This window comes from Mastigoproctus giganteus, chromosome 9, assembly GCF_048544385.1.
Source record: "Mastigoproctus giganteus isolate SK-2022 chromosome 9, ASM4854438v1, whole genome shotgun sequence".
In the NCBI taxonomy this organism is placed as follows: Eukaryota; Metazoa; Arthropoda; class Arachnida; order Uropygi; family Thelyphonidae; genus Mastigoproctus; species Mastigoproctus giganteus.
Genome location: NC_143583.1, coordinates 189436840 through 189448567, shown reverse-complemented (window position 1 = coordinate 189448567; position 11728 = coordinate 189436840). Strand labels below are relative to the sequence as shown.

At 36.1% G+C, this 11728-nt stretch overlaps 1 protein-coding gene across 1 annotated transcript in view; it reads left to right on the top strand.

The window, feature by feature from the left end:
* Positions 1-1233: 1233 nt before the first annotated feature.
* Bin1 (histone deacetylase complex subunit SAP18) overlaps positions 1234-11728 on the top strand; it is a 29009-nt gene continuing 18514 nt past the window's right edge. Inside the window, exon 1 of the mRNA XM_090381372.1 lies at positions 1234-1336. Within this exon, the coding sequence (XP_090237498.1) occupies positions 1241-1336 (96 nt within the window). The 5' untranslated portion in view covers positions 1234-1240. The remainder of the gene's footprint in view (positions 1337-11728) is intronic.

The following is an 11728-nucleotide window of genomic DNA, read 5'->3' as shown; positions in this document are numbered from 1 at the left end:
AGTACAGAGAAGAGCATCAAGATTGGTGAGGGGAACGAAGGGGGTCTTCTTACCGATAAAAGCTTAAATTCTGCAAATTTCAGCGTCTGGGGACTAGGCACCTGCGAGGTGATCTGATTGAGGTGTATAAGGCCTTGAATGGGTTGAGCACGCTGAATTCTGATGGGATGCTTCCTCTTGCGCAGATTACGAATCTGATGGGGCATAAATTCAAATTGAAGAAAGCCAGTTGCAGAATAGACGTGCAGTAATTTGCCTTTAGCCAGCGGGTAGTTGATTGCCAGAACAAACTTCCATTTGTCATTGTGGAAGTTGATAGTTTAAATAAATTCAAGGAAGAACTGGTCAAACTTTTATAGCGAGTGGATGCGGGAAATGGGAAGGTTTTTTTTTTTTTTTTTTTTGATAATGCTGTATAAGCTTGCTTTTTGCATCATATGCCTCTACTAATGCTTAGTCTGCGTGGGTAGCACAGTGGTATCGTCATCGTCTTCCCCACACCGGGTGGAAAAGCCCGGGTTCGAATCCCGTCGATGACGCGAGGAACTTTAGTGGGCTTTTTTCACTCCGTGGCTGAGTTAGTCGGTCTCAGGCGTAGATAGCAAGGTTTTTTTCCTCAGAAACTGAGGTTTTTTCGTCTAGCAAAACAGGCAAATCGACCAGAGAACACACGCAATTTACAGACACGAATACGGGTTAATGTAATCATTTACGGGTAACCCTAATATAGTATTTTTTTTTTTTCTACTAATGCTTATGCTAATACTACGAGCAGACAATGAGAAAATCAAGGGGGACCATCCCCTGCCCCTTGATGCTCTCGTGATCGCATTGGCAATGTTATATATAAGATATTTATTGATGAGCTTTCCTTTTCGTAAAATTTTCCATTTTTATCCGTGCCGCAAACATGAAAACTCAATCCACCCTTCCTGTTGAATGTAAAGTACAGGCCGAAAATGTGGGTACAATATGTGGCAAAATTTTACTGCTTCATGTTTAGAAACTTGATATAAATAAGCTGCTGATTCTTAATGCAAGGAAGCGTTTTAATGTGCGATATCTACTGTATTAATTAACAAAGTATTAAATGACGAGTATGATGCTTTTTTTTTCTTCTTTTTTTTCTCTTCTGTTTCTTCTTTTCTCTCTCTTTTCTTTCTATTTTTAAGAAAGTTGCTGTGCAGGAAATGGTTGTGTGATTATAGAGGTCGTATTTCTTTAGTTATTCATAATCATTATGGCTAGTCAAAAGAGTATGGCGACTTCTGTCGTTCCTGTGGAATCTGTTATCGAAGAAAAGGGTGATTTGGAAAAGCCAATTGATAGAGAGAAAGTGAATATATATATAAAATTATTATTTTTTAATGAGAATATTTTATTATTTAAAATTGTTTGCACGTGATAACAGCAAGCAATGTCTATTGGGAATGACATTATTATGGCTACGTGACATCCAATTTATGGAATCAGTGCTTTTTTTGTAACCAACGTGTGCCCTGGTATCTTTCGCTGAATATGATGACGTACTTTTTTTTTTTATTTATTTGGAAAGAAAGGAAATTCATGAACAATTCAAATAACATCTTTACGGATTAAATTTTACTTTAAGGAACAGCATGTGATTAAAAAGCCATTTCCTCTCCTATACGCGATTCTATATAAAGAAAAAGTAAAAAAGTGTGTCCATGTCTCGACAACAGCCTAATCAATATGAAAACATTAATAAATACATAATATGCAAAGATAATGGATTGTAAATATCTAGGAACTTCGCTAAACAGTAAAAATTTAAAGGAAGAGATACACTCAAGGCTTCAAAGTGGCAATGCCTGTTATTGCTACATTTAGGAAGTACCGTCTTCTGAGAACATATCAAGAAATCTAAAATGAAAAATATATAATGCATTAATTATGCCCACAAAAGATGGAAAATTAGGTAATGAAAAATGTTCATATATTTGGCCCATTTGAAAGTTCAGAAAAAGTGAAATGTTCTTTAATATTTTATAAATAGCAGTAGAAACAGAAGGGTAGGAAGTGGCAATTACATCTATGGAGATATTTTTATTTGTATTTTGAAAGGTAATTCTAATAATAATAAAATGCTACTAGAATTTTGTGGAAGTCATGCACTCTTAATAAAGAGGGAAGACATAATTGACTTTAACATTATAGAAAGGGATCTTAATCGACTAGTTGAGAATACAGTAAACCCCCAATTTAACAGACTTAGGAAGTAACGGACAGCATCTACTGAATCAGACCTTGTGTGTGTTTGTGGGTCCCTCGGATGTTACTGTTTCGATACTGATGGTATTTCCAAACAATTAAAATATTTTAATTAACAATAAGGGCAAATTTAACTAAAGTTAATAAGGATGCTGACCTTGCTTTCATTTATCAATGCAGTATAAGATAATCAGATTGAAATGCTGTATGAAGCTTTTTTTTTTTTTTTGACAGTTGAAGTAACCTGTTGAAATGCTGTACCTGAGTTGTTTACAGTCAATGCTGTTATAAAGAAATCAGATCTGTAGTTCCTGTGCCCTTTACAAGATTCATGTCATAGAGTGTAAGGAAACAGGATTTTAGTCATCATTGTCTGCTGAGCATGTGAATGCTGACTAAGCATCCAAATGTTTGTCAAGTTCAAGGCAGAACTTGACAAACATTTGGAGCGAGTGGATGGGTGAAATAAGGGTTTGTTTTTTTTTTTTTTTTGGCTGATGCTATATAAGCTTGCTTTCTTGAATCATGTGCCTTTGCTAATGCTAATGTCAGACATCAGTAGGCTTGTTGAATCTCCAGCAAGAATAGAGTTCTTCAGACTGAATTAGCCTCATTTTCAAGTTTCCACTGCCACTATACAACATGGAAAATTTTCAAAATTGCAAAAGCTCTTCTACCTCACACAATTGATAAGTGTAGTAACACAACATTTAATGATTTTTTTTTATTTCACAACATTCTAGCAACTTCAGTGATTGTGTATATTTTTTTTGAATTTTAACAGACAAGCAGATTTAGTGGATAGGCCTTGTCCTAATATAGTCCATTAAGTCAACGTTTTATTGTATAAGGGTACATAGAGAGAGATTGGAAGTGATCACTTTATATTAAGCAAATTAAAAAATAATAATTTATGCCAGAAATAAGAGGTTTAAAATAAAATATTGTGAACAAAAATTGAAATGTTCTCAATTTTGCCAACAACCATTAAATAGAGAAATCTTGCCCAAAAAGTTAAATGGCATTTCTGATGCTGTTATGAAAAATTGCAGAAATTTTAGTGAACATTAGTGGAAACTGCAGAGAGGTCTGCAAATAGAATAAATTCAGTATGCAATGGAGGTCTGAAAGTTAGAGAAAAGAAAAAAATATAAGAAATTTTTGACATATATAATTCTTATAAAGCCTTACTGGACTATAAAGAAAAGTGCAAGAGAGATAAAATGTGTGAAAGAAAAATCTTGAAGATTTTGGAAAGATGGAAAAATATATTATTGAGTTAAAAATCTTGGAAGGGAAGAACAATAATAATAAAATAAGGACAAAGTTAAAATAAAAGGATATTTTAAAGTATGGAGTATACACTCTGAGTTGCTAAATGAAGGTTCTGAAGGCACTGTTGAAGAAGAAAAGATTGAAATGCAGAATTTTGGATACTTTCCATTAACCCATTTCCACCCAGTTTTTTTTTTTTTTTTTTATTCTATTGAAAACAATAGTAGTACATATAATTTTGTAAAAAAAAAAAAAAAAAAAAAGCAAATATTTATTTTTTCCAATTATAAGAAAAACCTCATATGGGATCACAGTAGGTGGTATGTAATTATATAATAAAAATTGAAACGATATTTTTTAGGAAAATTTTTATATTAAAATTTTTTATTTAACATTTTTAGCCAGAACGCAGTACAGTTGTGCAACTATTGTAAGTGCCACTATTACTCACTCTGCGTGTAATCCAACATTACATTTTCTGCATTGTTTTTGAACATTTTTTTTTGACATATAGACAATACATTTACTTTTCCTTCCACAGTTCTTTCTAAATAATGTCCAACCAGATCTTTCTTACATCTTCAACATGCTTTTGTGTACTAATCCTCTAAGATGGTCTTCAACTTTTTTGGATTAGATATTGAGCAATACCCCTTGTGATCATTCCTTGGACGTCCAGTAGGAGAATGTTATCACTAGCAATATAATACAGTACATGTGTATTTACAATGGCTATCTATACCATTTCTTACCCCTTATTTTTATATGATACTTTTGTCTATTCCAATCTAAACACCCAACTCCGCTCACATGCTTATTATATTTTTCCTACAATATTTGTTTGGGGAATATAAACCTTTCTTCTTAGCTCTATCCCATCTAGAACTCGTGTTTCTAGATGGGCTAGAGATTTGACATTTTTACTGCACTGTTATCTTTCCAAATAAGACCAATTATTTTGTTTATTTTATTAAAGTGATATAGCCAAAAGCTCATTTCTTTTTTTATTTGATTATTTGTATTTATTGGGCAATTGTTCATCCGGAGCTCATATCTGGTGAGTATGGGCTTGGCACACCCAGGGTCCTGAGCTGGATATCATCATTCTTCTCTTACTTGGTGATTCCCTTCTCTCTCTCTCTCTCTCTCTCTCTCTCTCTCTCTCTCTCTCTCTCAGGGTAATTCAGAAATTTTATTTTTGGCTGGTGCAGCATAAGCCTCAGGCTTTCTTGCACCGTATGGCTAATAATAATAATATTGTATCGTGCTGTTCCTGTTGCATGTATGCTTCTATTTGTGAGACATTTCATAAGCTCCAAACTTGTGAAGAAAGTAGTGAAGTAGAAGCAGTGCTCCGATGGATTTTATACCATTACTGTTTTGTTCAATATGACTGACATTCCTTTGCCATTTGTAGGTGTAACTGTCATTATTATTATTATTATTATTTTTTTTTTTTGTCTTCATATATGTCTGCATTGTATCAATATCCATTCTCTGCACAGCACATAGCCTATTGTTTTAAGCCAAACTGAATAGCTTTACCCCTAATAAGCTCTTTCAACTAATGGTGACCATAGTACTGCACCATTCGCTCATCAGTGCTAATGTGCTCCAAAAAGATACCAAATTGCATACAGTTTTTATAACATAATATCTATCATTAGTCTAAGTTGGGGATAAAAAATATTTTTTTGAGATTTATGGCTAACAAAATAAATTCTGTCTAATTACTTATTATAATGTCAAGAGAACTTGTGCTAATAACCTCGAATATAAAAAAAAAAAAACCCTGAGCTTCCATGCAAAGTATAAAAAATTTAATAATTAAATTGATGAAAATAAAATAGAGCTACTTACTAACTAAAAATTAGTTTCTGGAGCAATAACACAATTATTTCAATAACACAAAGCAAACTTCATACACCACCTTTAAGCATAGATTTTTTACAATGCATCTAACCTCAAAATGAAGTGACATAACAAAAATCAGTGCTGTCAACTTAAAAAAAAAGTTATTGATCCCCAAATGAGGATGGCAGTATGATACTGGTTAAAATAGAAAAGGTCATGGAAAATATCAAGCCTGGAAGGACAGCAAATGTAGTTAAAAATGTAGTGAACGAGAGTAGCCTTGTGCAGGCTAAGTTTTTACTGCTCCTGGAATACAGAAATTTTTTCTGTTTTATTAGCTTAAATTGGCATATTAACTTATTTGCTAGAGTAGCTTTATATTCCTAGTTACGATACTTAGATAGAGATTTTGTAGGTATTACTTAGTATCTGTAAGGGTATCAAATCCAGGTGTTACAAGTTGCAGCTCCCCTGAACGAGAAGTTTTTTTTTAGCCATATTTACCTGCTTTATTCACTAATTGTTATATTAAATTATTTTCTATAAGTAGCTTATAGACCTAATCAGGATCCTTAGTTTATTCTGAATTGAGACAGCGAGATTTGGAAGTTAATTAATACTTAAGTGTCCGTAGATTTACCGTTCGTAACTTGCTGCCGTTGTTATACGCTACGTTATATCCCGAACTAGATAGTGGTAGCTTAGTATAGTATAGTATATAATATAATATTGTCAATTAATCAGTAAAATCTATTAATATTGTTAAACTTCACTGTCAATTAAATTGTACTTTTTAACTAAATACATATAACGATTACAAACGTAACATAATTAATACATAACTTGATATGGAAGTTATATAAACGGAACTCGTAGATAATACTCGATACTGAAAAATATATATAACGTTATAACTGTGTTGGGATACAAGTTTAGGGTTATAATTTTGTACTGAAATAGAAATTTTATTGAAATTAAATCGAAATCATGACTCAGACCAGAGCAGCAAAGCAAAAGACTCAAGCTAATGGGAGTGAAGTGGCTCAGGGGAGAACTGAGGGAGGCAGTTGCCCTCTGAATCACAGCCTTTTAAAATGCACTGCTTGCTTGATGTTTATGGAGCAATCGGGTACAGGACATGATATTGCCATGGGGGATGTCTTTGTGTGTGCGCAATGTAAGGAGTGTAAGGAAATCAGGCGACAACTCAACGTTGTTATGGGCCTATATGAGAGCTTGAAGGACAGAGTGGATGCCCTTGAAGGATCTAAATTGAGGGGCCCATCAAGCTCTCAGCTGCCCACATCAATTCCAGAGCTTGCACTTGATCATTACGCAACACAGCGGCAACCCCCAAGGCAGAATGTGCTGGTCCCACCGGAACTAGTAGTTGTTGGTGACCATATTGTTAGGGAAACAGCAAACATGGCTTTGGAAAAAAGGATAGGTGGAACAGGACCAGGGTATGTCTGCCAGGGGCAAAGGTTGATGACATTGTAGAGCAGATATCATCTTTTAAGGGCACAAAAGGTGATATAGTTGTACACGTTGGCACTAATGATATTAAGAGTAGGAGACCGGTGGAATTACTTAACAAGTACAGATCACTGTCAAAAAAAAGCTGTGAATTAGGGTTGAATTTCAAAGTGTCTGCAATTCTGTCCAGACACGATAGGAGGGAGTATATTATGAGAGCCTTGTCGATTAATTCGTCCCTGGAAAGATTGTGCAAGGCTCAAGGGGTCGAATTTTTTTCATCCTGGTCTGTACTTGTTAACAGGAGAAACTGCTTCTACAGGGATGGGTTACACTTAAATAGAAAGGGTGCAAGAATATTTGCTGATGCTATCAAGGCAGTGTTAGGTGGGTTGGAAAACTGCTAGTTTGGGGGGATACAAAGACTAATAGATTAACAGTAGCCACTGGCAGAGGTGAAAGTGATTCTTGCACTGCTTCTATTGGAATGAGCAGCAGCCTGGAAAACAAGATGCAGGATATTTCAGAGACTGCTGGGAGTTATTGTGGTACAAGTAAACACATGGGTTTTGTTAGGGTAGCTAACAATAGGAACAGGTGCATTTATACTTGCGTGTACACCAGTGCTAGGAGTTTGGTAAATAAATTTGATGAATTTGAGGTATTGCTCAAAACATCAAAGGCAGATATTGTTGGGATATCAGAGACGTGGTGTCACACAGATATAAGGAATGCAGAACTGGAATTCGGGGAATACAATGTGTACAGAAAGACTAGACAGGATAGGAAGGGAGGAGGGGTGTGCTATTAGTTAAGAAACACATAAAATCCAAGGAAGTGAAGCCAGTCGACATCGCTGGACAGTGCAGTGTCGAGTCAGTTTGGTGTGACAAGCATTGTGAGATCAAAATTGAGAGTAGGAGTGTTCTATAGGCCTAATGACTGATGAGTATAATAAGAAACTGTACAGGGAAATAAAGTGGGCCAGTAAAGTAGAGAGTCTTATAATGGGGGATTTTAATTTCCCAGATATTGACTGGAATTTGTGGATTGGTCACTCACACACTAGCAAGGCTTTTGTGGATTTATTGGATGATTGTTTTCTACATCAGCATGTTTGGGAGGCAACTAGAGGGAGTAATACTCTTGATCTGATTATCAGTAGTGATTCTTCATGCATTAATTAAGAATCTGCAGATAAAGGAACCACTAGATGACAGTGATCACAGTGTGCTGAAGTGGGATTTACTCAAAGAGGTAACTACCATTAGGGGTAAAGGGAAGGGTTTTTGCTTTCGTAAAGGCGACTATCATGGTCTGAGACAATATTTAAATTCTATACCGTGGGACCAACTGATGTTACCAACAGCAAATTCAAAATGGGAAGCATTCAAAGAACTTATTTTGGAGGCTACTAGGCTTTACATACCAACTAAGAAATATTTTTTAGGCCTAAATGGATGTCAGATGGCCTAATGAGACATATGGCAGAGAAGAAAAATGCATAGGATACATATAAATTAATAGGTGACATGGAAGCCTATGATAGATATAAGCTGGTCTGTAACCAAGTCACAAAGGAGATTAGGCAGGCAAATCTTTGGAAAAGGATGCATAGAAAAACAGCAAAGAGTTCTTTACATATGTAAACTCTAGAAGGAAAGGGATGAATCAGATTGGTCCACTGGATATTGATGGTTCAACAGTTGAGGATCCTCCTCAGGTGGCTAACAAACTAAATGAGTATTTTGGCATCTACATTCACACATGAGGGTTATTCAGGAAGGGGAATTTACTAACTCACTGCCAGAGTTTACTTCACCAGAGGTGAAGTAAACTCTGGAAGTGAGCTAGATGATTTTGTAATAACTGAGAGGAAAGAGGAGGAGAAATTGTTGAGGATAAACATAAAAAAGTCACCCGGGGTGGATGGGATGTATCCAGTTATATTAAAGGAGGCAGCAAAGGAAGTAAGCAAACCCTTAGCTATAATTTTGACAGCTTCTTTGGACTCTAGGGAGGAACCCGTAGACTGGAGATGTGCAAATGTGACCCCAATTCACATAGGATGATCAAAGGCTGACACAAGTAATTATAGACCTGTGAGTTTAACTTCTATTCCAGGAAAATTAATGGAGGCACTGGTTAAAGAAGCACTGCAGGATCATCTAGACAAGACTTCAGTTATAGCTCGGACACAGCATGGTTTTGTTAAGGGAAAGTCTCGCCTGATCAATTTGATTGGATACTATGATGCAGTCACAAAAGAACTGGATGCAGGGGATAACTTTGATATTATATATTTGGATCTTAGAAAGGCTTTTGATACTGTTGCACATGGAAAACTGCTGCACAAATTGGAGCAGTGTGGCATTGGAGGCAAATTGCTGCTATGCGTAAAGGGATGGTTGAGGGGGAGAAGACAGAGAGTGGTAATCAATGGACACTGCTCATCATGGACTAATGTTATTAGTGGAGTCCCTCAGGATTCAGTGTTGGGTCCATTATTGTTTTCTGTATTTATAAATGATATTGATGATGGTATATCAAGCTTAATGTCAAGTTTGCAGACGATACAAAGGTTTTCGGGGTTGTTAAGGACTTTACCGATGCTATGCTGCTCCAACAGGATCTGGAAAGGTTGAGCAGAGGGGCTGAGAGGTGGCAAATGAAGTTTAACATTGACAAATGTAAAGTACTACATATGGGAAACAGCAACCCCAGAGCAACGTATCAACTCTGTGGTACTACACTGACAGTGGTAGTGAATGAAAAGGACCTGGGGGTAATTGTGCAGGCAGATATGAAGTTCTCTGAGCTGTGCAGATGGGCTGCAAGAGTAGCTCATGGTGTCTTGTCAATGATATACAGGAATTTTTATAGCAGGGATAAGGAGGTGATTATTCCCTTGTATAAGGCCACACCTTGAGTAGTGTATACAGGTCTGGAGGCTTCATTTCAAGAAGGATGTAGAGCTGCTGGTACGAATACAGAGAAGGGCAACAAGATTAGTGAATGGAACAAAGGGTTGCTTTCTTACGAAGAAAGGCTTAAGTTTTGCAAATTACAGTGTCTGGAGACTAGGCACCGCTGAGGTGATCTGATAGAGGTGTGTGTATAAAGCCTCGAATGGTTTGAGCATACTCAGTGCTGATGGGATTCTTCCTCTTGCTCAGAATAATCACCTGAGAAGGCATAAATTCAAATTGAGGAAAGACAAATGTAGGATAGATGTGCGGAAATTTGCCTTTAGCCAGCGGGTAGTTGGTTGATGGAACAGACTTTCATCCCTTGTTGTGGAAGTTGATAACCTAAATAAATTTAAGGCTCAGCTGGACAGGTATTTCAAACGAATGGAGGGGTGAAATAATGGGAGTGGTTTTTTTTTTTTTTTTTTTTTGGCTGATGCTGCTTAATCTTGCTTTCTTGCATCATATGCCTCTACTAATGCTAAAATTAGACTTGCAGAATGTATTATTCAGAGTTGGAAGTACGTAGAAATCTGCTCTTTCAAAATATGGAAAAATTTATTGTCAAAGATAATCTTTTAGCTCTGTACCATCTATTGTGCTTTAAGAGGTCCAAGGATTGATTTTTCAGGAAGAAGGAATTTTCAGAATAGTGGGTAAAATTTATGAATTTTACCTTAAAGAGCAATTCTTTTTTTGCCCATTCCTTTTAAATAATTGGTCCACTTTCAGTTCATTAGAAATTTTTTGCACTTAGAGGAATAAAAAGTTTGTATAAAAATGGTAAACCTTTAGTAAGGATTGAAGGAAGCAGATTAAAGGTGAAGTTTAAAGTTTGGAGTTGATGCAGGGCTGACTGCTTCCTTTAATAATTTTTGTCTGTTTAATAAAATAATGCAAGTTACTGGCAAAGTTTAATGGGAGAGATTTAAAAATTTGGTTATTATGAGGACTGTTGAATAAAGAATGATCATAATTTTTCATGAACAACTGCACTGCTTGCCTTTTCTAGCTGAGCTGTAGAATATAAGACCTAACCAAGCTGCATCACATAGCAGCTGCACAATTGACTTGTGTGCATAATTAAACTGACAAAAATAAAATAGAGCTCCTTACCAACTAACAGGCCGAACAGGCATAAACTTCAGTGACCGCCAAGATCATTGAAGTTTATGCCTGTTCAGTATCGCCTATGTAACAATGGACATGACATGCAAGGAACAGTAAGCCGCCCTTATATTTTGTGTCCATCTCAAGAAAACATCAGCTGAAGCGTATTAAATGTTAATAGGATCTTATGGTGATGCTGCACTTCTATATAGCACAGCTTGCAGCTGGTTTAGAATGTTTAAAGGTGGATGATTCAGTCACAAAAATCAGTGGTCCTGGAGCTCCAACCACTGCTGTCAAAAGAGAATCCATAAACACTACTTCTGTAATCATGAGAGAAGCTCATCATATAACAATAAGGCAACTGGTAGAGATGTTGAGATGTATACCAGTAGGAAGTATGTATGGTATTCTTCATGACCATTTGCATATGACATGCATTTGTGTATGCTGGGTTCCAAGACTCCTCACACCCTAGAAACAGCAAGTTCGCATGGAGATTTGTCAGGAGCTGCAACAGATGGTACTTAAGATGATAAGGTTCTGCACAAGGTCATAACGTCAGATGAGACATAGCTTCATCTTTTTGACCCAGGGAGTAAGCAACAAAGCTCTGTTTGGAAGTCAACATAATTGCCAACACCAAAAAAAAAAAAAAAAAGCAAAAGTTGTAGCTTCTGCAGGAATGGTATTGGTTTTTTCATTTTTTGACATTCAAGGAATGGTTTACCAGCATGTTGTGCCACATCACCTTACTTCAGAACTGTACTGCACACCTTGTGGGATTACATTCATCGCAAATGACCACAACT